Here is a 26564-nt window from a genome sequence, read left to right as displayed (position 1 = left end):
GGTCACTCTTAAGGCAGCTAGCTTTGATCCCTCCAGGATAACCCAGGATTATCTGTCCATCTATTTTTGAGAAACCACACTAAAGATTGTGCAGGCTTTCCTCTTACTGTTTGGCAGGACATTCTCGGAGGTGACATACCTGTGCCATGGTAAAGACAAAAAATGCTGACACTAGCATGACATGGGGGTCAGGACATGGGGCCTGATTCCAGTGCAAGGGATACTTACTTCACATTCTGTGCTACCTGGAGATGATCAGATCTGGCTCATTTGCCATAAAGCCTCCTTGCTTTAGAGAATCAGTGGTATATGTTGACTGTAATGTAACCTCTCTTACAATTGCAATAATGGAATGGCTATCGACACTTGATCAGATCTGGTGGGCTCTCCCACACTGTAGGCATTCAAGATGAGGCTGGACAGCCATCTGTCAGGGATGCTCTGACTTGGATTCCTGCATTGAGCAGGGGGTTGGACTCGATGGCCTTGTAGGTCCCTTCCAACCCTACTATTCTATGAGCAACTAGTTTTCCTGGAGGAGAGGTGGCTGGCCAGGGCCATAACACCTGGCCCTTAAACTGCCCTACCTGTAATGTTTTACTACTATCACATTCTCCAAAGCTCTTTTGACTTGAGGGTGGCAACTGGGATGTTGAAGGAAGCATCCTTCAGGTGCCAAATTTTGCCCAAGGGCTTCCAGTTTATTTATTTACAATATTTATATACCGCTCCACATCAAAAGATTTCGGAACGGTGAACAGCAAAGATAGAATAAAACACGTTAAAACAATTAAAACATTTTAAAACTAAACAAGTTGTTCACCTCTACTACAGAGAGCATGGAATCATAGCAGAGCTCATCCTTCCTCCCCATACTGCCCTCGCCCTTTATAGCAGTAGTTTGTTCCTACAGTTCTGAAAGTACCACAATAAAGTATTTTTTTGCGATATTAGTGTGGGATCAAACTACTGCCGTGTACTGCTGGTCAGGGCAAATACAGCCTCAGTAACAGGAACATCCACTCTTCCCCCAAATCCGCCAGTGTAATGAAGGACACAGACAACATTGCTGCCATGAACTGAATGATGTCATATTTACATGTCATAGTTAAAAGCACAAGCCATGAGCATTTGAAAAAAACTGTTACAGGCTCCTTCCAGGCAGTTCAGGCATTAAAGACAAACCAACTTTATATTCAATGCTTTTTGAAAAAAGTGTAAAGGCTAATAAGTGCACTCTTTTCTTCTAAACCAAGGCTTAGATACTGATGGCACTGCAATTCAGCCTCATCATCCAAAATCAGGTCACTTCCTAGATGGTGGAGACAGAAAACGATCAATGTGGATCAGGTGCAGAAACTGAACTGGAGCCATCCACTTTGGTGTCTCTTCACTTTGGCAAGTACTAAGTGCCATTACGATGCAAGCTTCAGATACTTTAAAACAACGGTTTAAAAAAAGAAACATCCTTGTTTCTTAGAATATCTAAATTCTCCCTGGCCAAAAAAACTACTTCCTTGCATAAGTCCTGTGCACTAGTACACAACCTCCTTCAAAAGGCAGCTTAACCGAGTAGGCTTCACATTACTGTGTGTTTCAAATCCTTATTTTATATTTACAACAATGGGAATTGGGCCGGAGGAAGGGGGTGGAGGAGAGAGTCAACAGATATCATGGTGTAAAAAAAAAATCTGGCTGTGAGGGTCATCTCAAAAAGCTAGTGAGATCCGGCCTGCTGCTCATCTCTTCCAAACAGGCACCACAGAGGCCAAACTCAGCCAACAGACAAGGAGACTCAACAACACACACACACACACACACACACGGCGCACCAAGCATTTCAGTAGAGACTGGTCTTCTTCATGATCCGCAAGAACTCCTGCTCGTTGACCTCCCCATCGCCATCCCGATCAGCTTCGTCAATCATTTCCTGCAGCATGACAAGGAATCAAAGGCAAAACCCAGTGAGTCAAAGGAGTGGCTATGGAAGCAAAGGAAGAGGGATGTTTTTCTTGCAAGAGGGTTTCCGAAAAGAACTGAATGTGCCCATCTATCTTTGAGACCCATTTTGCCCCGATGTGCATCAGTTTGTGCACTGGCCGAGTTTCATCCACCATATTATTATTATTAATTATTTAAAAGATTAATAAGTCGCCTTGTAGGCTAAACCCTCCCAAAGTGACATACAGCAAAATTTAAAAACCTCAAAGCAGTAAGAAAAAAAAAAAGATAAAATCAAAATTAGCAATTAAAACCAGACAGTGCCATATACACAACAGCCACAGTAGAAACGTAATTCAATTATAGGGCCCAAACTGGTGAGCATTTAGGGCCCACTTGACTGATACCTGGTTTGGGAGATCCTTCTGGAGCTCTTCACAATCAGCCTGGGGTCCTGAATAATTTGCTATTGACAAGCTTCACTACATTAATACAACTTATTATAGTTCATTTGCAAATAAGCTGAATTGCACCAACACTGATCTTTGCAGAACTGTATGGTTTCCTTGTCTCCACTGCCAAAACCATCTGTTTACTCATTCATTCATTCCATTTATATCCCACCTTTTTTCCTCCTTAAGGAACCCAAGGTGGCGTACATAATCCTCCTCCTCCTCCATTTTATCCTCACAACAACAACCCTGTGAGGTGGGTTGGGCTGAGAGTCTGTGACTGGCCCAAAGTCACCCAGTGAGCCGGATCTCTCAACTCCCAGTCCAACACTCTAGCCACTACACCACACTGGCTCTCCTCCCCTATGCTTCCTGTTTGGTTAACCAGTCCATAAGCAGGGCTTCTACCTTTTGTAAAGGCCTTGCTCCTATCCTTTTAACAGCAACCCAACACATGGAAGTTAAACAGGTGAAGTTTTTCCTGACATGAGGAAAGCAATGAGAAAATATTCAATAGCTTAATGTGTGTGTTGGTTGTTGTTAATGGCACAGGAGGACAGCCAGTATAAAAAGCAGAATCCTTATCAGATTTTTATCCCACGCTTCCTCCAAAAAGCACAGGTCAGTGTACATCCCCTGCCCACTCCATTTATTCTCACAACAATCCTGTAAGCTACATTAGACTGAGGGACAGTGACTGGCCTGTGGCTTTGTGGCTGGGCAAGGATTTCAACCCGAGTCTCCCCAGTCAAATTCCAACACTCCAGCCACTACACCAAATTGGCTCTCCAGAAAAGGACCTGGTCTGCCTCACACTACGAGTAGAAACTGTGCGGGCTACTCTGGTGAGCGGGTTCAGTCATGCCAAAAAAATCTTCTGGCAGCTTGCTGAAGGTAGCTTTAACAATCTTTCTGAAATACATTGGCCCCAAAAGACAGTCCCCAAAATATCAAAAGAGCTGATGGTAAGACAGCCCCCCAACCCTTTCAAATATTAAGAACATACAAAAGCCCTGGTGAAACAGACCCAAGGCCTTTCTAGACCAGCACCTGCTTTTCCACAGTGGCCAACAAGATGCTTCTTGAAAGCACGCAAGGAGGGCATGAAGGTGACAGTAAGCCCCCATTGTTGTCTGACAGCAACCAGTATTCGCTACCTCTGAACATGGAGGTTCCATTTAGCTGTAGCATGAGAACAGATTCATAAAGCTGGTGCTCGATAGGCTATGGAACTTGGATACCAGAGTTGCAGTGCATTTTTAACAACTGTTAGCTTGATAAATCTCTAAACCAGGGATAGGCAACCTGCTGTACTCTAGATTTTTCAGACCAAAACTCCCATAAACCCGAAACAGCATGGCCAATGGTTGTGGATTATGGGAGTTGTAGTCCAAACCTTTGGGAAGGTACCAGGTTGCCTACCCCTGCCCTGAACAGAACAGTTCAAACAGTGGTTCAAACATGGCATGCAAACCTGAAGCTCCTCATCTGTAAGATTCTCCCCCAGTTCTTTGGCCACACGTTTGAGGTTTTTGAAAGAGATTTTGCCAGTTTCGTCATCGTCAAACAGTTTGAAGGCTTTCAGAATCTCTTCTTTTGAATCTTTTTCAGCCTAATTTAAAAAAAGAAAGATCTTCACAACCATTTCATAAAACGTGTAATCGAGAACAAAAACAACTAGCCATTGAAACATTAAAATATTAGCTATTACCTAGCCATGTAAGAGTAAAGTAGAGGCCTGCCACCAAGGTTTTAGCTGATTACTAATAATACCACTCCATTGGAGTACATAGCACTCTGCAGACTTTCATAAGCAAAAAAGAGCCACAGTCTTTTAGGGCAGATTCTGTCCTGCTTGGTGGACAGAATGACTGTTGGTTGTGCACTCACAATGTACAATCAACACTCCCTATCCAACCAGGACAGAATAGCTGGGCCATCTGTCCATGCAGAGGCTGAAGGAAGAGTCTGGCCTTCCTATCCATCTTGCAAATAACTGAAGAAAATAATTATGGCTCTGCCACAGGCCCCAGAGTTTCAGCCTGACCTCTGAACTTACAGCAAGACAGGCCTTGTTTCAAATCACGCCCTCTGCACACTCAGATTTAATGTCTACAGTGAGGAATTCTAGGTCCCTTTAAATAAAACCTCCCCCAAAGATATAAAGAAGGCCAGATTCTATTTAAGCTGCCCTGGTCATAGAATCATAGGGTTGGAAGGGGCATAGAAGATCGTCGAGTCCAACCCCCTGCTCAATGCAGAAATCTAAGCCAAAGCATCTCTGACAGATGGCTGTCCAGCTTCATCTTGAATGCCTCCAGGCAGGAGAGCCTACCACCTCCCTAGGTAATTGGTTCCATTGTTGGATTGCTCTAACAGTCAGGTTTTCCTGATGTTCAGCCGGAATCTGGCTTCCTGGAACTTGAGCCCATTATTCCATGTCCTGCACTCTGGGATGATCAAGAAGAGATCCTGGCCTTCCTCTCTGTGACAGCCTTTCAAGTACTTGAAGAGTGCTATCATATCTCCCCTCAGTCTTCTCTTCTCAAGGCTAAACGTGCCCAGTTCCTTCTGTCTCTCTTCATAGGGCTGTTTCCAGTCCCCTGATCATCTTTGTTGCCCTCCTCTGAACCCGATCCAGTTTGTCTGCATCCTTCTTAAAGTGCGGTGCCCAGAACTGGACATAGTACTCAAGATGAGGCCTAACCAGTGTTGAGTAGAGGGGAACTAGTACTTCACAGGATTTGGAAGCTATACTTCTATTAATGCAGCCCAAAATAGCATTTGCCTTTTTTGCAGCCACATCACATTGTTGGCTCATATTCAGCTCGTGATCTACAACAATTCCAAGATCCTTCTCGCTTGTGGTATTTTTGAGCCAAGTATTCCCCAACTTGCAACTGTGCATTTGGTTTCTTTTTCCTAGGTGTAGAACTTGGCATTTATCCCTATTAAATGTCATTCTGTTGTTTTCTGCCCAGCACTCCAGCCTATCAAGATCACTTTGAATTTTGTTTCTGTTTCCCAAGGTATTAGCTATCCCACCCAATTCTGTGTCATCTGCAAATCTGATCAGCATTCCCTGCACCTCCTCTTCCAGGTCATTAATAAAAATGTTGAAGAACACTTGGCCCAGGACTGAGTCCTGCGGTACCCCACTCGTTACCTCTCCCCAGTTTGAGAAGATCCCATTGATAAGCACTCTTTGAGTCTGATCCTGTAGCCAACTGTGGATCCACCTGATAGTTGGTCAACCAACCTACCATTTTCTGGGTCATCACTCCTAAGAAGTCATTGTAGGTAATCTTTCCAGTTCCTTCCTTATCAATGTCTAAGATCATTTTCTTGATCTCATCTTTCTTTGGTTCAAACCCAAGTGCTCTCATAGCGACCTGCAAACAATGAAAACAGGCTGACAACTCAACAGGAAGAGGAGCAGCTAACATCTATAAACTGTAAACCTCAATACAGTGACAGAAGCAGAACAAATGCACCGGAGACTCAGCATTTCCATCAGCAGACGCTGAGATATTCTACTGTCAGGATGATGAGTAGGAGGAGAAGAAACCAAGGGGGTCTTATTCGTGTACTCGTAAGAGAGCTCCCGGAAATAGAGTACCCCCTACTGTAACTTGCCTGGTGGCCAATATCCATGGCAAGATAAGGTGGAATGGGGACCAGGGAATGAGCACACTGGGGCCAACATTTCTTCTGAACTGACACTACACTGCTAACAACAATCTACTCCTCTAAAAGCCTGGAGAAGAGGAGGATCTGCTGGTGCAACTCTTCATCAGGCAAGCAAATGGCCCTACCAAGATACAGATGGCCACTCAAGGTTTAGAATAAAGCCAATTTTCCTGTCTTTAGCCCCACACAAGACAAACACATTCCCCTGAAACGCCAAGAGAAATCTTTCCTAAAAGACACAACACTAATGAGACACAACACTAATGAGTTAGGCAGATTCCAGACCGGGACATCCATAGCCACATACACCAAGCCTTCATATTCCAAAAGCGACCACCAAGCATAGACTCAGTTCTGTGCAGGAAACACTGGCTCTTCACCCACAACTTTGGTCTGATATAAAGTGACATCTTCCTATCAGAAACTAGATGGCTGATGGTAGTAATGGGTGAAAAGCCTTATTTTTACCCCCAAGGGCCTGATTCCCTTTGCTTCCTGCTACTTCATTCTGGTTTACCAAGGGTGGGGAGAAAAATTAATCTTGGAGTAAAGGGATGGGGCTGCAAACAGTGGAGGATTCCCTCAATTACAGGAAAGGCCTCCTAGGCCTCTCTCCGCCTCCTTAGATTGCAAGTAGGTAAAGACACACCCAACATAGTGACACTGGCAGCATCTTTTGCCATCAGAGATCATGGGGATTACACTGCTTCAGGTTTCCCATTTTGCACCGTTTAAATGGCTGGAGATGGAACATCCTCCTCTTAAGAAGTCTAGTTCCTAATATGAAGCAGTCCCTTCTGTCTCCAGTATCTATGATTTAGGGAGTTCTTTGGTGACAGGAAGAAGGGATTTGCTTTTCCAAATGAAAACTTTGTAAAGACAAGGAAAGTTGACTGGACTAATGAACTGTGATCATCAAAAACTGTTCCCAAGACAAGCCTTGTTGCCCTTGAATCTTTTGGTCTGCATTTATTTCAGTTGATGAATTTGAGCTATTCGGGAAAATGGTTTACCTTCCACTCTGTGTCTCCTGCATAATCCAGTCTTCTCAGGTAGCAACCAATGAAACTGAAGTAAGGAAAACACCTTTTCTCTGCATTACTGGGGTGACTAAAATGGTGGGAGATACCAGATTTGCACAGCTGATTGGCTAGCCTTCTCAGAGCAGTTTTAAAAATATATTAAGTGTCAAATAAACATTTGAGCATATAAATGTACAAAGCACTTGAGAAAATGAAACCAAAGCAGACAGGCCACCTGAAGCATGAGGGAAAGGGAAGAAGACGAACCCATAATTTGGTCTGGAGGCCTATAAATTCATTTGAGAAGCAAGCGGGGAGCAGAAAAGCTTGCATCTGCTCCTGTTTCCAGGTTCATCTCTACCCATCCTAAGATAGCGGCTTCTTGCCTTTGTCACCTCCTCCTCTCCTCATTTAATAGCAATGTGTGCAAGGTAGCCTTGATCACATGTCAATAATACTCATATTTTCCCAATACACATAAGGCCAAAGAACATGCACAAAAAAGAATACATGACAAAACTGACAAAGAAAACAGAGTGGCCATACTGAGACCCTAGCACTTTAGCCCTTACAACTCGTCTGTTCAACAGCTTACAGTGAAACCCTATATATGTATACTCAGAAGTAAGCACCACTGAATTCAATGGGGCTTACTCCCATATAGGTGTGGAAAGGACTATGGCCTTAAACAAGTTGCAGTCATGTTCTGCCGCTTGCCTTCAACTCTTTCACATCGATGTTCCCAGTCCCATCAGTATCAAACAGATCAAAGGCCTCTTGGATCTCCTGCTTCTGCTCTTCAGTAAGTTCAGTTTTGGGGGCTGCCTTCTTCCTCTGAGCTGGAGCCCCCAGAGATGGCTTCTTGTAGCTGGAGGCCTTCAAACATGAATCAAAGACAGAAAATGAGAACATTGATAAGCAGCAACCTAGTTTTAATCTCCTCAAGCCTTTTTCTTTCTGAGCACTCCAAAGACAGTAGCCTCATGTATGAAATGCTTCTCCAGAACCCTGCCTTAAAAAAAGCTAAAACTCTCAGAATGCCAACCTCTATATATTAGAGGTATAGAGTAATAGCCCCCTTCCTGTGGAATTCCCTGCCTTTAGAGGTCAGGCAGGCGCCAATGTTGTATTCCTTCTGGCACCTGCTGAAGACATTGTTATTGAAAGAGGCCTTCCTTGTGTAACTAGCCGCACATTATTAAATTCAACCTTATTGGAATTTGCCTTAAAAAAAAAAAAAAGTTTTAACTGTTTCAACCTGGTTTTTATTGTTTTACCTTTGTTGTTCACCGCTCTGAAATCTTCTGATGTGGAGCGGTATATAGATATTGTAAATAAATACAATAAATATACTGTACTGCAGATCTTCTGCATGGGCATACAGAAAGCAATCACAGCCCTACTTCTAAGAAACCTGGCTTGTAGAGAAGAATGCTACAGCTAGGACAATGAATTTCCTTCAACCAAAGACCCAAACGTCTCCCGTTCAACCTACTAGGCCTATTCCAATGCAGAATAAGCACTGTGACCTGTGGCTAGGACCAGTGATGCACTGTTTCCAGATATTGTTGAATTGAATTTTTTTCTAGATTTTTTTGGTCCTAAATCAAACAAATTCTGATTTATCACATCTGGATTATATGCATTTGGTTTTAATTTACCGTTAATAAATAAGCGGAACTATTTATGGTATAAGTATTTAATATAATACTTCCTAGGACTAGGAATAGTCACTTCCTAGGACTAGGAATAGTGACATAAAAAAGGAAATTACAACTTTAAAACAATCTAGTTTGAATGTTGTCCATTCACTGGGTTATTAATTTTCTGAAACCATGCATTTGTAGAAATGCAAACATTCCTACAGAAAAACACAGTAGCAGACGATTTTCAATTACAGAAATTTTCCACCCACCATCATTTGCTAGATCAGCAAAGGGGATCTGTATTGTTTTATTACAGGTTTCTTGCATGTTGTGGGAAATGACTGAAATGGGGATCAGGTAGCATTTCAGGAACAATGCTTCAAGAGGAACAAGCCGCATAGAGTTGTGGGGTATGCCCTTTGGAGTCTACAAAGCTGTAACATCCCTCCTATGTTATGACATTCATACCAGAGTATAGGGCAATCCTTCAAGTGATCTCTCACCCATAAGATCAGTGTCTCTCTCAAGGGCTTTGCAGCTATTCCAGCATGCAGGTTCTAACAAGGGCTTCCTTGGGAAAACATTATGTTTGGGAGTCATACATGGGAACCTGCTATAACTCCCACATATTTATTATTATTTATTCATTACATTTCTATACCACCCAATAGCTGAAGCTATTTTAAGACATATTTATATTAAAAATGCAACCACTTCCACACCTATTTAACTATCCTGGCTCCCAATTAAGGAACAATGAGTGAGGGATCTGTTTACAAATAATTTAATTATCACATTTCTATTCTCCTGGCTTTCCTGCAGGGAGCTCAGAGTGGAATTATGGAGTTCTTTCATTTTATCTCATGTGAGCTAAGGTGAGGCTGAGAGAAAGTGACTTGCCAGAAACCACAAAGTGAGGAACTGAAGTTGGATTTCACGTATCCAAGACCAATATTTTAAAGCCTAGCCGCTACAGCACACTAGAATCACAAAACTCTAATTTCCAAGTGTACGTTAATGACTAATGGGCCATTTAATGAACTAGGAAGTCCCTTACTTGAATCTTGCCTCTGCCATAAATACACTAGGTGGCTATAGGCAAGTCACTAAACCTCAAACCCCATCCCCCAACAATATGATGATAATAATAATACTGACCTACTTTACAAGGTTGTTGTAAGGATCACCAAGAGAATATGCCTGATGCTTACTGAACAATCTAAAGTAGTGTCAGTACTTTCATAATGCCAGGTGGCTTGGGAAAAGGCATAAGAGCTGAACTGGTTTAACCATGCAATCTATGCATGTTTACTCAAAATAAGTCCAATAGTGCTTACTCCCAGGAAAGTGCATTTAGGATAGCAGTCTACAATAGGTAATGCTGATGTACCCTTAAGTTAACTCTGGGTATTACTGCCATCCACAGGCTGGGGGATTTTTTCCAGCTCCCAGCACAAGTCAGATTCAGTCCCAGTTTGCACTGAATTGGTCAACCACTTTCTGGGCTGTACTACTTCAGAGTATCATAGTATCATAGAATTGTAAGGTTGGAAGGGGCCTACAAGCCCATCGAGTCCAACCCCCTGCTCAATGCAGGAAGCCTGATTCCCAGGCAGTCTCCCATCCAAGTACTAACCAGGGCTGACCCTGCTTGGCTTACGAGATCAGACAAGATCGGACACATCACTTAAGTTGAGTGTGAGTACACGTGTTAGAGCATGAACCTGAGCACACTCCGGGAGAGAGCGGAGGGCAGGAAGGCCTGGCGTGCTATGGTCGGTGGGGTCACGAAGAGTCGGACACGACTGAACGACTGAACAACAACAACAAGTGTTAGAGCACAGAACTGAACGCTGGTCCATACCAACACAAAACAAAACCAACTCCCTGCACTTAGAAAGGTAGCATGTGAACAGGAAGGGCTCCAGCTCAGCCATCTCCCTGACATGCTACTTTTCTACATGCAAGGATTTGTTTATTTTTTTTTCTTGGTACAGAGACGCATTCAAAAACAAGCGTGCAATCCCAAGCGGTACAGCCTGGAAACAATATACCCCCTCGGCGGGGGCGACGAAGCGGCTTCAGACTAACTGACATATGCAAAGGAGATGCGGCCTCATCCCTCATGCGCAGTGGCACAAAAGAAGAGGGAAGAGTCAGTAAATAGCAGCCCCTTGAGATGCAGGAAAGGCAGGGACGATGCTGCTCCCCCCGCCTAAAAACAAGAACCCCCCCCCTCCCCGCCCCCAGCACAAGGATCCTCTTGAGAGCCTCAAAGCCACGCGGGCACATTTGCATAAATTAGCATATGCAAAGTCAACCAGCGTAAATTAGCATATACTGTCTCCTTCCCCGCCAGGAGGCGAAGCCCCACCGAGACCCGGTCTTCTCCCCCCGCAGGTCCCCGGCCGTAACCGCACTGACCATCCCGATCCGCTCCTGAGGCGATTGGGGGAAGGGGGGGGAACGGCCAGCTCCACGATCGCCACAGCAGCGCCGCCGCTCAATATTGCGCCTCCCGATTGGCTCCGCTTCCCACGCGTCGGCCCGAAAAGCAACCGCTCTTGCTATTGGCCCCGCAGACAGACGCGCGCGAGAGCCGCATTCAACGGCGATTGGTTTAGAAACAAAACGAGCCCCGGAGGCGGGACCTCAATCGGGAGAGGCCGGTTGGAGCCAAGGGTCAAGGCGGAAGAGCCAATGGGCGAGCGGCCCGGCGCTCGGCTGATTCTCGGCATAGGAGCGGAGGGGGAGGGAGGAGCGAGGAGGGAAGCTGGGCAGTGATTGGAGGGGCGCGGAGGTGGGCGTGGCCGAGCAGCATCATTAGAGGCGCGAGTGGGGTCGCGTTTCCTGGGCTCCGGAGCAGCGTCGGCGGTAGGAGCGCGTCGTCGCCTCGGTGGAGGCGGGCGGGGGAAATTGCAGGGGCGCGCTGAGTATCTCCAATGCTGACCAGCCCCGTTTTGGCCCCAATCCTGCGCCCTCCTACTCAGAAGTAAGTCCCGTTGTGTTAAAGGGAGCTTACTCGTAGGTAAGTGTGCATAGGGTTGTTGTGGCCTAACCCATCTTATTAATTATATGCTGCTCCTTTTTACTGTCCCTTGTATTGTTTTGTGTTGTTGTAGCAGTTGGAATGGTTTGCAATAGTGTTTTTAAATGTGATTTTTTAACACGTGTGTGTGTGAACCGCTCAGAGATTTTATTACGCTAAGAGGTATAAAAGTATTACTAACAAATAAAGCCTTGTGGCAATGAGTTCCGCAAGCTAACCGTGGTGCTGAAAAGAAGTACTTTCTTTGGGTTGCATCCAGTTGTTTGTCCTACTTAGAGTAGACCCGTTGACATGAACAGGGTTTAAACTGGACTAATCTCGGATGCAAACCGTTGTCTTTGTCCGGAACCTGCCTTGGCCATCAATTTCATTGGGTGTCAAGCTTTTCCTTATGAAATATTTTTTTTCATAAAATAAATCTGAGATGGCTTGTAAACACCAGTTAAGCTAATGCATCGTTACCTTCTGGAACTTGCTACCACAAGATGTTATGGTGGGTGCTAACCTAGATGCATTCCTCACTTGCTTTCTTGCTTTGGGTATGTGTTGGAACCCAGGGAAGAGTTGGAGAGTTGCTGCATTCTTCTAGTGCTCCCCTAAGAAGTGTTTGCCACACGTTCAGAGCTGTTGCCCTGGTATGGCTACGCGACTGCGGCCGGTAAGCTGGTTTATTCCTTTGAAGGATGTCTCATGCTGGGGACTGCCCCTGTTTTACTGCTCTTGCTTAATTACGGCATTTATTTCATTATTGCTTATTTAAAGTAGCTGTATCCTGCTCCTCGACCAAAAAGTCTTCAGGAGTGGGTTGCATGAAATCGGGGAAAAAGATAGCCCCTCCCTGCAGGCTTACAATCTAAAAAGATACAACACACAAGGAAAACAGGATGAGGGAACAGGAAAAAAATGAACTAGTTTTTCAGTATTTTGGCGGTCTCCCTTATAGAGGAGGTTAGTTGTTCTCTCTTGAATGAAATGCCACTGGAATGGTATTTAGGCTTATTATGCCCAATTCGAGCAACACGCATAAGAGCAACACGCATAAGAGCGGTGGGGCTGTGCATACTGACCCTGCCCCCAATGTCCCCATGTTGAATGCAAGTAGAAACCTCCATGCAGCCAGGAACCCTGCTTTATCAAAATTCCTGATCATTCAAAGGGTTCTATTCAAGTTCAAGTGAGCGTGAGTACAAGCCTGCTCCATATCTCCCCGTTCAACATGGGTGGAGGAGCAGGGACTCTGAGGACAGGCTGGTGTACATGTGATGTTGGGGGCAGGCTGACATGTGCAGCCAGTCATACTTGCACATCTTGCTTGTACCCTATTCAGGCATCATGCCTGAATAGGGCTATATTCTGTCATGTTACATGTCAGGGTTGTGGGGCCTACTTTTGTTTTCTGCTAAGACCTTGAGATCCCACAACCAGGTTTAAAATAGTAGCTCAGGAGGGTGGAGCTGGATGAAAAATGGTGTCTCAGAGGGGAAAACCAATTACATCCCTCCAGGGCCGTTCCAACCCTGCTGAAAAATTACTTTTTCCTCTTTCCTCCTCATCCCCTTTTCCTTGTGTGTTGTGTCTTTTTTTTTTTTTTTTTTAGACTGTAAACCCGCAGGGTTTACTATAAGACAGTGAAGTCTTACTTTACTGATAGATCATAAACTGCTCCACAAGCCTGTTTTGGCTGAGGAATGAGATAAAAATACCTAAAATCATAATAAATAATAAGAACAACCTTTATCTACAAATGCAAATCTGCTTCCACATTCTAGAACGTGAAATCCACATTCCACAGTAGCCTGCCTTTTTGGGTGGTGGAGCTTTTTGTTTGTTTATGCTAGTAAATAATTGCGAGTCGGAAAAACCTTGCTGATTGCTGGATCATCCAGTGATATTCCAGGAGATCCCAATCTGCCTTCCATCCGCCCTGGTCTGAACTGACTGATTTCTATGATCTTGTATGGCCGAGTTAGAAATAATGTGTTTTGAGCTGGCTAGGTGATAAATCTGTGAAGGGCTGGCTTTGCTATGAGAAGCCCCTTGTAATGCCTACATTTTTCCCCAAGCACTTTGAGCTGTTCTTCACATGTATTCAAGCTATGCCCAACTCCTTGGGTAGGTTTTTTAGGGGAATGGTAACACCAGTTTTAGGTTTGCTTTTCAGCTGTGGCTCTTACCAGAATGAATTTCTTCTGATTCCTTTCCTCTTTCCCAAGGGCTGTGTGTGCTTATTTATTTGAAGTATTTTTATTCTGCTTTTCAGCCAAAAGCTCCCAAAGTGATCAATTAAACAAGACAGTCCCTGCTCTCAGGCTTACAATCTAAAAAGACATGACACACAAGGAAAAAGTGCTGGGAAAGGAAGAGGAAAAAATAAGTCATCTTTCAGCAGGGCTGGTTGAATGGCCCTGCTCTTGGCTCTCTCTGTACAGCTTGGTGGAATGGCTGCGGGTGGTAACAGCTGAGGGAGGATGAGGAGACTTTTTTTGCAAACATTCATGTATTCCATGGCGCACTTCTGGTCTCTGCTGTGCACAGCTCTGCCGCTATTACCTTGTTGTTTTTTTTACAGGCCAGTAAAAAATGTACTGTGATAGGTGGCTCAGGGTTCCTGGGTCAGCACATGGTGGAGCGCCTGGTGGAGAAAGGCTACTCAGTCAACGTGTTCGATATCCGTAAGAGCTTTGAGGACGACAGGGTGCAGTTCTTCCTGGGCGATCTCTGCAGCAGAGAGGTATGGGCCAACCTAGACTGGTGGGTGCTGAGGCCGAGATGCCAGTGTAGTGTAACTTACGGGCAAGAATACCTTTTCTGTAAGGCCTTTCCCACAGCAGGCAACATCTTCCACCACACAGGTGCAGTAACGCTGCCTCCAGGACTGTTCCCTCAGGTTCAGCAACCCTGAATCCTTGAGATGCGAAGACATACCGGCCTTTTTTTCTGACCTATGTAGTTCTCTTTATTATGTTTACCCTTTTGTAGCCATGAGCCATAGGCGTAGCATTTTATGAAACATAGAATTATTTATTATTTACACCATTAAGGTGTTAAACAGTAAATAACCACTTTATGCTCCTCCTGTGCATAAATAATTGAATTACAGCAATATCACTCTAAAAGCTTCAGTCTGTATCTCTGTCTTCTCCCATGCACACATGCTCAATTACCACTGTCATCTTATACCACAAATCCTGGTCACATGTCTATGTCTTCACAGACCCTATCTTGATCTAAACTATTCCCTATCTAAACTACACAAGCACAGCTCCCTGTTTATATATCGCATGCCATTTCATCCCACCCACTTACTCAGCCAATCACCTTACATTAGCAAATACATTGTACTTCCTATCACTCATACCACTCACTCTAGATCTACTTATAGAAATCACAGAGTCATAACATTAATGCACATCTATAACCATTGATTGATCATTGATTATATATATATATGATCAATCAAATGCACATGTGTGTGATATCACAGCCAGCCAGTCAACAGAGTTTGTGCAGGCTTGGGTTGAAGCTCAGGGGCCTGCTTAGCACTGATGCAGAGAACTGATGCTTTCTATGGAAGCAGTATTTTTTCTGTGGAATCAGAGTTGCTCTTGGGCCCAGGGAGGTGGAATCTGTGTGATTCAACCCTGTTCAGTCTGCGACTGATGTCCTTACTGCTTTTGTGCTGCTCATTTGCCGAGTAGCTTTGAGTCCATAGCTGAATGTTAAGCTACTTCTCGGCTGCATTCGTGAAAGCTTTGCCAAGATTCTGGACAATCCCAGTTTACCGTGAACAAGCTGTGTGCTGGCTTGCTCCCATTTTGACTCCTCCCACTAGTGTGACCAGCGAAACAGCCCAGACATGGTTTGTTTAGCATGGTGGTGAGGAACCTTGGGTCCAGGGGGCAAATCCACCCCCTTCAGTCCCGATCTGGCCTTCTCCCCACCCCCATCCTCTTTCCCCCAGCCACTGATCGATTGGTGGTTTCCCAGGTTTTAGGCCCTTTTATCCCCATTCTAAAATGCCTCTCCGAAGGTTTAGTTACTGGGAGTTAGAGCTTTAAACTAAAAGATGCTGGTATTCGTTGTAATTCCAGACCTTTGCCTTTGACCCCGCCCGCCACCGGAATGTGGCCCCTCGAGAACTTCTCTGAAATGGAATCTGGCCCTTGGGCTGAAAGAGGTTCTCCAATGATGGTTTAGTGTATCGTTCTAACCCAAGATCCTGGCTTGTGTCCCTTTACAAACCTGGATTTGTAAACCAAGATCCTGGATTGCAAAGCCTGGCTTTTTTGGGAGCGACAAGCCAGAGTCCTGGGTTCAGACAATGCGCTAAGCAAATCATTACTGTTTCGTTGCACTAACAGGAGGAGCCAAACAAATGGGAATGGGCGCATCTTGTTCCGTGCAAAGGCAGCCTCGCTGATGTGGGCGATGGCTTCTGTGGCCTTCAGAAACAGATTAAAGTGTGAACTCGTTCAGAGGAAGGTGTGCAGATTTCCCACAATTCCCTTCAGAGTGCTGAATGATCCCAAAGATGTTCCTATCCCTAATCTCCATTACATCAAAATATTTCTATCTTGGCAATACCACTACCTTTTCTAGCTTGCCTCTGGGGGCACTGGGCCTGAACTGCCACAGGCGGCCAGAACCTGCCCTTAGGAGTGGTTGCGCCTGTCGCGATCCCCCGAGGATCTTGCTTGTAACCATCTCTTCTATGTCCCCCAGGATCTGCTCCCGGCTTTACAGGGGGTGACAGTGGTGTTTCACTGTGCCTCACCAGCACCTTCCAGCAACAACAGAGAGCTTTTCTACAAAGTCAATTATTTGGGGACCAAAGCAGTCATTGAGGCTTGTAAAGAAGCTGGTGTTCAGGTAAGGGCAGCGCTGGGAATCTAAAGCAAATGTCAGAGGCAAAGAGTGACAGTGAATCTTTTCGACCTTTGTGTGTGCGCCATTACCTAAAAGAGGGGTGCAGAGCTCATGGGCCAAATCTGGCCTGCCTGGGGTCCCAATTCAGCCCTCTGGAGTTCCCCTGATGGCTCACCCCCCCCCCCCCGCTGATCATTTGGTGTATTCTTGGCTTTTGTGCTTCTCTCTCCACCCCCCTCCTTTCTAAAAGATTCAAATGCCTTTCCCAAAGCTTAGCTTAAAGTTCTTACTTTAGTACCCAAGTCATGCTGGCATTTTGGCCTTGCCCCATTTTGCCTTCGGCCCAGCCCACTGCTGTAACGTGGCCCCCAAGGGCGCCTCTGAAACTGAATTTGGCCCTTTGGCTTAAATAGTTTCAACCCTCCTGGCCTAAAACATGGCAGGCTGACAGTAAACAAGTTTGCCTGGGATCATGTCCTGTTGGCTTTAATCGGTGATGAGTGTTTCTGAGCGCAAGGATAGCAGTTGGATAGCAGTTCAGATTCTGAAGGAGAACGATCAGACATGGGGGAGGTGTTTTCCCACGCTAGTCCAAATATGAGTGTAACCTGGGAAGCAGGCCTAAACATCCAGATTGCTGAGCATGAGGGTCCCTCCTCACCCCTGCCATGAGAGGCAGCGAATAGGAGGCGGTGGGGTTTGGGGAAGATGACCTAATAGATGCCAGATGCAGGCTCAGAGCAAAGAGAGAAGGCAGGGGTGGAACTTAGAGGGTCTACCCCATTGGCCTTGCATGAAAAGCTGTGCTTAGAAGCCTCACGAGAAGAGAGGGACCTCCCGCCCTTAAGTTAGGCTAGCCAGATGGCCTCCCTCTTCAAACAGCAGGCAACTGTCATAAATCCCATTTGAATCCCCTGAAGGCATTCCTTGTAGATGGAGAGTCTCTGAGAATTTGCGTCTGTATGACCCTATGAAGTAATAGATTCAAAGCTATAGACTGAAGCTTCTCGTCTGTGTATGTTTGGGCCTTGAAGTGAAGTGGGGGTAAGGGAATCCTGACAATGAGAATCTTCTGGAAAATTTTGCATGGTGGAGGGCTATTCCGTATTTTTCTCCTGTTACACATTTTAAGATGTGAAATGTTTTGGCATAAAACACCAGCTTCAGTTACAAATAAGAGGTATTCTATGATACCACCTATAAACTGAGCCAGGACCAATCAGTAACAGGCCAAACCTCAGTGAGGGAAACAGAAGCTAACCATCAGCCCCTGTATTCAACAGCTAATCAAGCCTCATTAATAAACATCATGGCTTGTTTCATCTCATCTTACGAAAGAAGGGCCCCTCCAGAAGATCTTAAGGACCGGGCAGGCTTGTATGGGAGAAAGCAGTCTAGCCTGGTCCCAAGCTGTGTAGGGCTTTATAGGTCATAACCAGCACTTTGAATTCTGGCTGGAAACAGATCGGTAGCTGTCAAGAATGAGGGTAGGAGAAGGCAGGATGGCCGATTGGGTTGTCATGTTTGAAGTAGCCACCTGGAAGCTGATTATTATTTGGCCGTTTCACAGCCTGGCAGCTCAAGGCCACCCTCTATTCCTGTTAATTGGGAAAGTGATAACAGCCATGTCTGGTGGGAAGGCCCAGCCTCCTTGGAGGGTGGAGTGGGGTGTCTGGAGACTGGGCTATGATTGGGTGTTTCAAATCTGCCTTGAGTTGCTAGGGCTGGGCAATAAATAAGGGGGCAAAGAAGGGGTGGGCATCTGTTATTTTGCCCTGACGGTACTAGGGGTGTTGCAACTCGATGGCTATCCTGAGAGGCCCATATTTTGGTATGTATAGGACAGACTAGACAGCTTTATTGTTTTGCTCCTGAGCATGTGTGTCCAGGTGATTGGCGTTTGGGTATTGTAATCTTGCTTGTAGTGTCCTGTACAACCTACCACCTCTCCCCTTTCCCCTCCTCTTTGTTCCTTTCCCCTAATCAACTTTTATCCAACTTCCAGTTGGTGTGGTGTGTCCTGTATAACTTCAGTGCTAAATACAGCGCCTACTGGCCTGGGCGGGAAGCTACTGGGTAATCTTGGGAGAACATGTGGCCGAATTGGGCCTGTCCTATCTTGCAGGTTTGTTGGGGTGAGACCAACGATTCTCACAGTAGCCAGCGAAGCTGCTGTAACAAGGGAGTCGTGTGCTCCCTGTAACCAGCCCTGTCAACACGTTGGCAGCAGCATTCTGGATCAGCTGAAGTTTCTGAACAGTTTTGGAAGGCAGCCCCATGTAGAGTGCGTTACAGTAGTCCAAACAGGATGCAATAAAAGGCATGTGTAAGGCACATCTAAGAGGTATAATTATTTTTTAAAAGCCAGAATACTAGTTACTGGGGGCAATAGCTCAGGAGGACTGCTCCCTTCATGCCCTGCTGGTGGGTTTCTCAGAAACTGCTGGAGGGAGTGGAAACAGCAGTCGGACACCCCTCTGTTGTGCCTGGATTCACTTCCAGCTGAGAGGTCCCCTGCCTCCAACTGCCACTGCTGAGGCTATCAGAAGGAGATGGAGGTTTCATGACCTGCTGAACTTTGCAACAATGCATCTAGCGGCTGAATTTGCTGCTGCTTCTTTTTCCTCCTCCTCTCTCTTCCTTTTGTGTTGTGTCTCTTTGATGGCAAACCTTATTTCTGATCTGGGTAAGCTGTTTGGAGAGCCTTGGCTGAAGGGTTGGATAAAATATACTTTGAATCAATCAATAAGTGAATGAAGAAACCTATTTAATTATACACAAATAACTTATAATTAAGTAAATATTTTTTCTGCTACCTTGCGGAAACAGAAAGCTGGGCTACATGAACTGGGCCTTCATCCAGTAGGAGTCTTGCATTTTCCCCGTTCTTACCAAATGTTCTGGGACTTTACGTAAATCTCTTCTTTTTTTTTCTTCCCTCCCCCTCTACCTTTCCTTTTTCCTAACCCAGCAGAAATTGGTATTGACCAGCAGTGCCAGTGTTGTTTTCGAGGGCACAGACATAAAAAATGGAACTGAAGATCTCCCATATGCAACGAAACCCATTGATTACTATACAGAAACGAAGATCCTGCAGGAGAAGGTCTGGATGTGTGTTTCCCCCCTCATTCATTCATTCATTCAATCAATCGATTGCCCATCTGGCTGGTCACCCAGCCACTTTGGGTGATGTACAACAATAAAAACAGTTCATACAATAAAATTCAACATTTAAAACATCACATTTCTAAAATTGCCCTAGCCCACCCCAAACGCCTGCCTGAACATCCATGTTTTTAATGCGTGGTGGAAGCTTGTTAAAGAGGGGGCATGGTGGAGTTCCCTAGGGAGGGAGTTCCACAGAGTGGGGGCTACCACAGAGAAGGCCCTCTCCCTCGTCCTCACCAGCCTAGCTGTCCTGGCTGATGGGACAGAGAGAAGGCCATCCGAGGCTGATCTTGTTGAGCGGCCTATCTGATGTTGCTGGAGGCGCTCCTTGAGAGCTGCTGGTACTGTGCTAAGGCAGGGTTGGGCAGATGGTAGATCAGGGTCTGCTGGCCAATTTGCAGTAGATCAGCGAGGTTTTCTGACTCCCAGTTGTTTAACCATACTAAAATCCCAAGGCTCCACCACCACCCCCTGCCCATATCCCGGATTTGGTTGCTAGGTCGTTCCGCGAACTCAAATAGCGCTAGCTGAGCTCCGCTGAATCTTTGTGCAAGCAGTTGCCCATTACGCTTGCGCAACTGGCTGTGCAAGCAGTTGATCAGCCAGTTGCACAACATGTTACACAAGTGTCACGTGCAATGCATTGCACAAACATAATGCAAAACTGCCTGTGCAACCATGCTGTGCATGTGTACCTTTAGTTGGACACTTCTCTTGCACGTAGTTCAGAACCTAGTTTCCACTAGTTTCAGCATCATTTGCGCTAATGGAATGGCGCAGTTGGATACTGCCCCTGGAATCCCTGCCCTGTTTAACTAACACACACATGCACACTTGAGAGAGGGCCTTCTCCCTTACCAACCTGCCCCGTCACTGAGGTAATTGGGTGATGTGCTCCTGGTGGTTCCTCATGGACCTGTGGCCCAGTTGGAATCCACCCAGAGTAGATCCTTCAGTGTGGTGGCTCCCTCTGTGTGAATTCCCTTTCTCTGGAGGTCAAACAGGCATGGACACTGTTTTGTTTTTGGCACCTGCTGAAGATCTTTTTCTTTCAACAGGCATTCCTCAGTCGGCCAACCAGGGTTTGTATTGATGTTCTGTTTTTAAAATCGTTAATTTTGTTAGTATTGGGTAGTGTCCAATCTTAATCCCACTTAAAGTAGACCCATTGAAATGAATAGAGCTTAAGTTAGTTGTGTCTCATTCGTTTAATGGGTCTGCTCTAAGTAGGCCTAACAGTGATACTATCCTAACATGACTACTCCTCTGGACGTCGTTACAAAGGGGTTCCTGTATGCCTGAGGTCTCCTTGCCTACTCCACCATACATTGGGATGACATGCATATTTATTTACAACATTTATATACCACTCCACATCTAAACAGATACCTGAGCTGTGAACAATGAAAGATAAAAGGAATAAAACTAAGTTGGACTAACGTTGGATATTTTCCAAGAAATCTGTCTGAAGGGGCAGGTGGGTTGCTGGATTGCTTTTCTAAGGCATTCCATGGACTCTCACCTCTCCCTCTCTTCTAGGAGGTGCTGAGTGCAAATGATCCAGAGGGGAATTTCTTCACCGTTGCCATTCGACCACATGGCATATTTGGCCCACGGGACCCTCAGTTGGTTCCCATCCTTGTCCAGGCAGCCAAGAGTGGCAAGATGAAGTTCATCATTGGGTAAGTTCCCCTTGCAATTCACAGAAAACTTTACTGCCCAAGTAGCACAGGCTGTTCTCCTGCATTCTCCCGAGCGCTATGCGGCATGAGAGCATCAGCTTTGTGCATGACACCCTTGAATAATGTGGAGATGGACCACGTAAACCGCGTTGGGTTCCTTTGCAAGGGGAAAAAAGGCGGGACAGAAAAGTAATCATAAATTAAAACAAATCCCGTGGAAAGGAGCTGATCTGTGGCGCTGAACAGTCCTTACGGCACAACTTGAACTTGTTATAATCCAAACGAACAATGTGAGAAAACCCTATGAAAATAGCAATATGCCATTAAAACAGCAACCTTTGCGACAGAGAATCAAAGAAATCAAAAAGGCTGGGAAAACGCATCTGAAAAACTTGCATCTGTCTATTAAAAAAAAAAAAAAAGCCTGGGAGAATAAAAAGGCCTTCCTTTGGTACTAAAAAAGAAATAAAACGAAGTGGGCTCCAGCGAGAATGTGACTCCTTTTCTGCAGGGGTAACTGGTTAAATTAGCATGGCTCTAAAATTGGTCTTTCTCAGCAAGCAGACACAGAAGCTACTTTGCGCATGGCTAAGTGGATCTTGGTGCAAGTGTGCACACGTCTCCATGCATGCGCACTGTGCCGGCTCTAGGTTTTTTGAAGGCTCCTGGGCGAGACATCCTCAATGGGCCCCCTCCCTCAATAAACCTACCTTCTTGCAGCTATTGTCACCAGCTGCTCCTCACTCCTCCTCCTCCCCTTTCCCATCGTTGCTCCCACTTGCTTGCTTGACGGGCAGAGAGCCAGGGAGCAAGGAGGCCGTGGCGTCTCCTTCTCCTCTTTCTCACTGCCCACCATTGCCCGGGCCAAAGGCAGGTTGCAGTGGTGAAGAAGAGGAGCAACTCCGGGGATGCTCTTGTCTGTGGGCCCCTGTTGGGGTGTGGGCCCTTGGCAAGTGCCCCTCAGTGTCTACTGGAGATGGGTGTGTGTGTGTGTGTGTGTGTGTACGTACACACACGTGTACCTAGATGCAAAATGGTGGCTCAGTGGACAGAGGAAATTGCTGATTATACCCCACGGCCCATACGTCGGTACAAATCTACGTTGGAATTGCTACAGATCACCAGGGATTTCAATAGCCTAATTTAGACAGGGTGGGAAGTCTTTTTGTTTATGTTGCCGAACCATTGGGAACCCATGTTGTCGGCCCACCCTTGTTCTCTTTCCTGTCCCAGAGTAACTCTTGTTCACTTTTCCGAGATAAACCTCTTTTAGCCATTCCTGTTTAGTTCTGCATCTCCTTTTTCTGCCTGGCTGGCCAAACATGCAAGAACACCAGTGGAGACTTGCCCCCGGATGCAAATACCTTCAGGGGAATGATTTTCGACTGGGGCGGAGGGGGGAACGGTCACCTTTTCTCTCCACCCTTCATGATCTTGGTGCTGCTTGGGATTCCCTGCAAGTGCTATTGATATTTTGAAATATTAATAGCGAACAAAACTGAGACGTGTGTGTGAATGGTGTTCACACAATCAGCGTCGCAACTAGTTGAGCTGTCTGTGTTCAAGGGCTCGGTTCTTGTGTGTAAATCTCAGCCTGAACCCTTTCCCTCTTCTCTGTGCAGCGATGGGAAGAACTTGGTGGATTTTACCTTTGTGGAGAATGTCGTCCATGGACACATCCTGGCTGCAGAGCAACTTCAGAGAGACTCTCCCCTGTGTGGGAAGGTGAGGCCTTTTCTTTGCCACACATGGTGAGAGGCGCTTACGGGAGAGCATTCCTCCCATCTTGCCTGCTGTGTCTTTTGCACCTCCTCATTCAAAACTCCCCCGATGTCCAGGCCCAGAATGCCTTTGCACTTGTGGAAGCTGGGGGAGGTGAGATGGGTTGCAGGGCCATTCCACCATCCCTGCTGAAAGACCGCTTGCTTTCCCCCTTCTTTTTTCCTCTTCCCTCCCTGTCCCTTCTTCCTTTTGTGTCGTGTCTTTGTCGACCGCAAGCCTGTGGGCAGGGACTATCTTTTATTGATTGTGGGTAAGCTGCTCCGGGATCCTTTTTGGCTGAGAAGCAGGATTAAGAACGCTTTAAATCAATAATAACTTCCAGAGGCTTTGATGGCAGCAGCTCATGGCTCAGTTAATTCTTATCCCTCACCTCTTTCCCCTCTGGCCTGTTTTTGTTTTGTTCTCTTGACTTGCAGGCGTTTCACATCACAAACGACGAGCCGGTCCCTTTTTGGGATTTCATGTCCCGCATCCTGACAGGATTGGACTACGAGGCTCCCAAATACCACATCCCCTATTGGCTGGCCTATTACTTGGCCCTCCTCTTGTCGCTGGTCCTGCTGCTGCTCAGCCCCTTTGTCACACTCAGTCCCACCTTCACTCCCATGCGGGTGGCGCTGGCTGGGACGTTCCACTACTACAGCTGTGAACGTGCCAAGAGGGACATGGGCTACAAGCCGCTGGTCAGCCTGGACAAAGCCGTGGCGAAGACCGTCGAGAGCTACCCGCACCTCCACCGTGCTGCGTAGCTGTCTGGAGGCCCCAGACAGCATCTCCAGGATCCCTGGCACGGACTTGACTTTACCCGGTCTCTCCCGCCTTTCACTCTGGCCACTGCCAGAGCTCCCTGGAGGCCGTAGTCTGGAACAACTTCGCCATCCCGGCTGTTTGCAGCTGACCTGATGTAGCCAGCATCTCTGAAATGGCGGTTGCCCTGGTTGGACTAAGCCTTGTGTGTTTCTTTTAAACCCTTGGGCTTGATCAGCCTGAGCTATCTTGCGCCAGTCAGACTGTTTACTAGCTGTGCCTGTTCAGAGAACAGTGAAGTGTGCAAGGTGTGTTTTCCTGGTTGCTTTCTTCTTTGGGGGGTGAGTGGGGGGTGGTCTGGGGCCTGACTGTTTTCCTTCCTGGCGCAAGGTGACGTTTTGGGGCTGAAGAGGAAGCTTTGTTCCCGTCTTGTTTCATTTGTTATTTATTTCCTTACTGTATTTTTTCCTGTTTTTCAGACAGTTCTTTTGTCTCCCAAAGCAGCTCACATCAGTAAAAACCGGAGAGAAACCGGCCTTTCCATCAGGCTTACAAACTAAAATGACAAGACACACAAGGGAAGGGGCATGGAGAGGAAAGGAAGAGGAGGGGAAAACAGTTTTTAAAGTCTGTAACAAGGTGGTGAGCTATAAGTGGGCATTTAAATGCTCTTCGAGCCAGGTTGATCTTCCTGTGCTGGTATTCTTGCTTGAGTAGCAATTGGTGGCTCTTGTGTGTCTTCTGTGACAAATTTGTCCAGGGATTCTACAAGATAGATTTCCGGCATTTAGTTGCCCCTAGACCATCAGCTAACCAGTCCCACTCAATTTTCCCCAGTGCAAAAGCATCACCAGCAGTGCAGGTTTTTATTGACTTCTGGTATTAAACGCACAGAATTTCCAGAACAACTCTCGGACACCAAGCATTTGTCTTTTGGGTTTTTTTATTTATTTCAAGTAGATCCCTAGTACAGCATAAACACAAGCCATGCAATTCTGGTGCAAGCAGAAATCAGAACAACATCATGATAGGTTTCTACAAGCAAGACCTATGGAGAGTAAAACATAGTAAATAAGGCTTCTCATTGGGGGGGAAGACGTTACCTTAGTAGTAGAAAAAATGCTTTTTTTAGCATGGCTAAACTAATGACATTTGAGCTCCCCTCTTCTGCAAGTGTCCACCTGTAAACTGGCTTTGAAATTCCTTGAAAGGAATAAACGTAAGTTGAGGTTTAACGTGGATTTGTTTGACCCCTGCTACCTAGGGCTGTAGTCCTTTTACACAATAGCACCTCGTTGTACGTCATTCAGGGGTGTTAGTCTGAGCTCTGGATATAGCAGGCTTGACTGGCAGTGTGGACTTTTCCCAATGTTTGCTGTGCTCCTTCCAAACTGGTGGCTGCCATAGCATTTCCTAATTTGATTGTTCTGCTAATTAAGGATGCAATCCTATGCATGTTTAGACAGAAAAAAGTCCTACAGCTCCCAGTATCCCCCAGGCAGCACGGCTGGTTGGGGAATGCTAGGAGTTGAAGGACTTCTTTCTGTCTAAACATACAGAGGAGTGTGCCCTTAGTTGCAAAGACCAGCGATTAACTATAGCATCTTCTCATCTATTTACAGTCAAGCACATGATGCACTTTTCCCCAAATTTTCTTTTTGTCACTAAGAGCCTATTCTGCAAGCCAGGTGCTTGCACTGCATTTGTGGAAAGTGGGTGAAGCCCAGAGCAACTATCTGTGGTCCTGGCATTTTGAGGATGTCCCCATCCTACCCTGTACTATTTTGAACATCAGCATTTCATATGGGAGACCTTGGGCAAGCAGAAGTCACCGTTGTTCTCTTCTCCCCCACCCCCAAAGACCTGTCCTCCTAGCGGATTAGTCTGTAAAGCTACAAACAACACAGTGTTACAACTACTTAAGGCCATTAATTTTACTGAGCTTGAGGGTGCAACCCTATGCATGTTTAGATGGAAAAGTCCTACAAAAGTCCTATGCATGTTTAGATGGAAAAGTCCTACAATTCCCAGCATCCCCCAGCCAGCAGTGCTGGCTGGGGGATGCTGGGAATTGTAGGATATTTCCCTGCTTAGACATGCACAGGATTGTGCCTTTAGATAGTTTTAAAAGGCAACAACATTTACATCATCTCTGAGTCTTGGTGGTTCTTTGAAGTTTTATAGCTCCCAGCATTCTCCATCCACAGCCATGCTGGTTGGGGAATGCTGGCAGTTGTAGGACTTATTTCTGTCTAAACATGCATAGGATTGCACCCTAAATCTGCATTAGATGGTTTGTAAAGGAGTCCAGAGGCAGAAGATCCGACGACTTAGAACAGTTGCAGAAGTGAGCCTCGATTTGCCTTTGTGGCCGTCTTGTGTATGCGAAACATCAGATTCGTCCTAAATTGAGAGGCAATATTGGGGTGCAATAACTAGTTCTGCCTTTAGATGGGGCACACCAGCTACAAGTGAGTCTTCCAAAGCAGCGGCACAGCCAGTGGTGCAGGTAGGGCTGC

General features: G+C 46.0%; 2 protein-coding genes across 5 annotated transcripts; one reads left to right on the top strand and one right to left on the bottom strand.

The window, feature by feature from the left end:
* Positions 1–647: 647 nt before the first annotated feature.
* CETN2 (centrin 2) lies at positions 648–11259 on the bottom strand. The gene is made up of 5 exons (XM_084814010.1): positions 11176–11259; positions 7823–7981; positions 5657–5785; positions 3868–4005; positions 648–1930 (listed from the first exon to the last, which is right to left on the bottom strand). The coding sequence occupies exons 1-5, from the start codon at positions 11176–11178 to the stop codon at positions 1841–1843; spliced, it is 519 nt and encodes a 172-aa protein (XP_084670136.1). The 5' UTR covers positions 11179–11259; the 3' UTR covers positions 648–1840.
* Positions 11260–11603: 344 nt separating this feature from the next.
* On the top strand, positions 11604–25285 carry NSDHL (NAD(P) dependent 3-beta-hydroxysteroid dehydrogenase NSDHL). 4 transcript variants are annotated; one of them, XM_084814009.1, is made up of 8 exons: positions 11604–11743; positions 12358–12458; positions 14370–14531; positions 16523–16669; positions 19641–19769; positions 21374–21516; positions 23139–23241; positions 23715–25285. In XM_084814009.1, the coding sequence occupies exons 2-8, from the start codon at positions 12438–12440 to the stop codon at positions 24045–24047; spliced, it is 1038 nt and encodes a 345-aa protein (XP_084670135.1). In that variant the 5' UTR covers positions 11604–11743; positions 12358–12437; the 3' UTR covers positions 24048–25285. The 4 variants fall into 4 exon arrangements, with proteins under 4 accessions (XP_084670135.1, XP_084670133.1, XP_084670134.1 ...); XM_084814007.1 differs by having other exon boundaries at positions 19638–19769; XM_084814008.1 differs by having other exon boundaries at positions 11604–11779.
* Positions 25286–26564: the final 1279 nt, after the last annotated feature.

The sequence above is a fragment of the Heloderma suspectum genome, chromosome 9 (assembly GCF_057233095.1).
Source record: "Heloderma suspectum isolate Gila_16-S chromosome 9, 16-S_ref, whole genome shotgun sequence".
In the NCBI taxonomy this organism is placed as follows: domain Eukaryota; kingdom Metazoa; phylum Chordata; class Lepidosauria; order Squamata; family Helodermatidae; genus Heloderma; species Heloderma suspectum.
The sequence above is the reverse complement of the archived record's forward strand: the minus strand, read 5'-3'. Positions and strand labels throughout refer to the sequence as shown.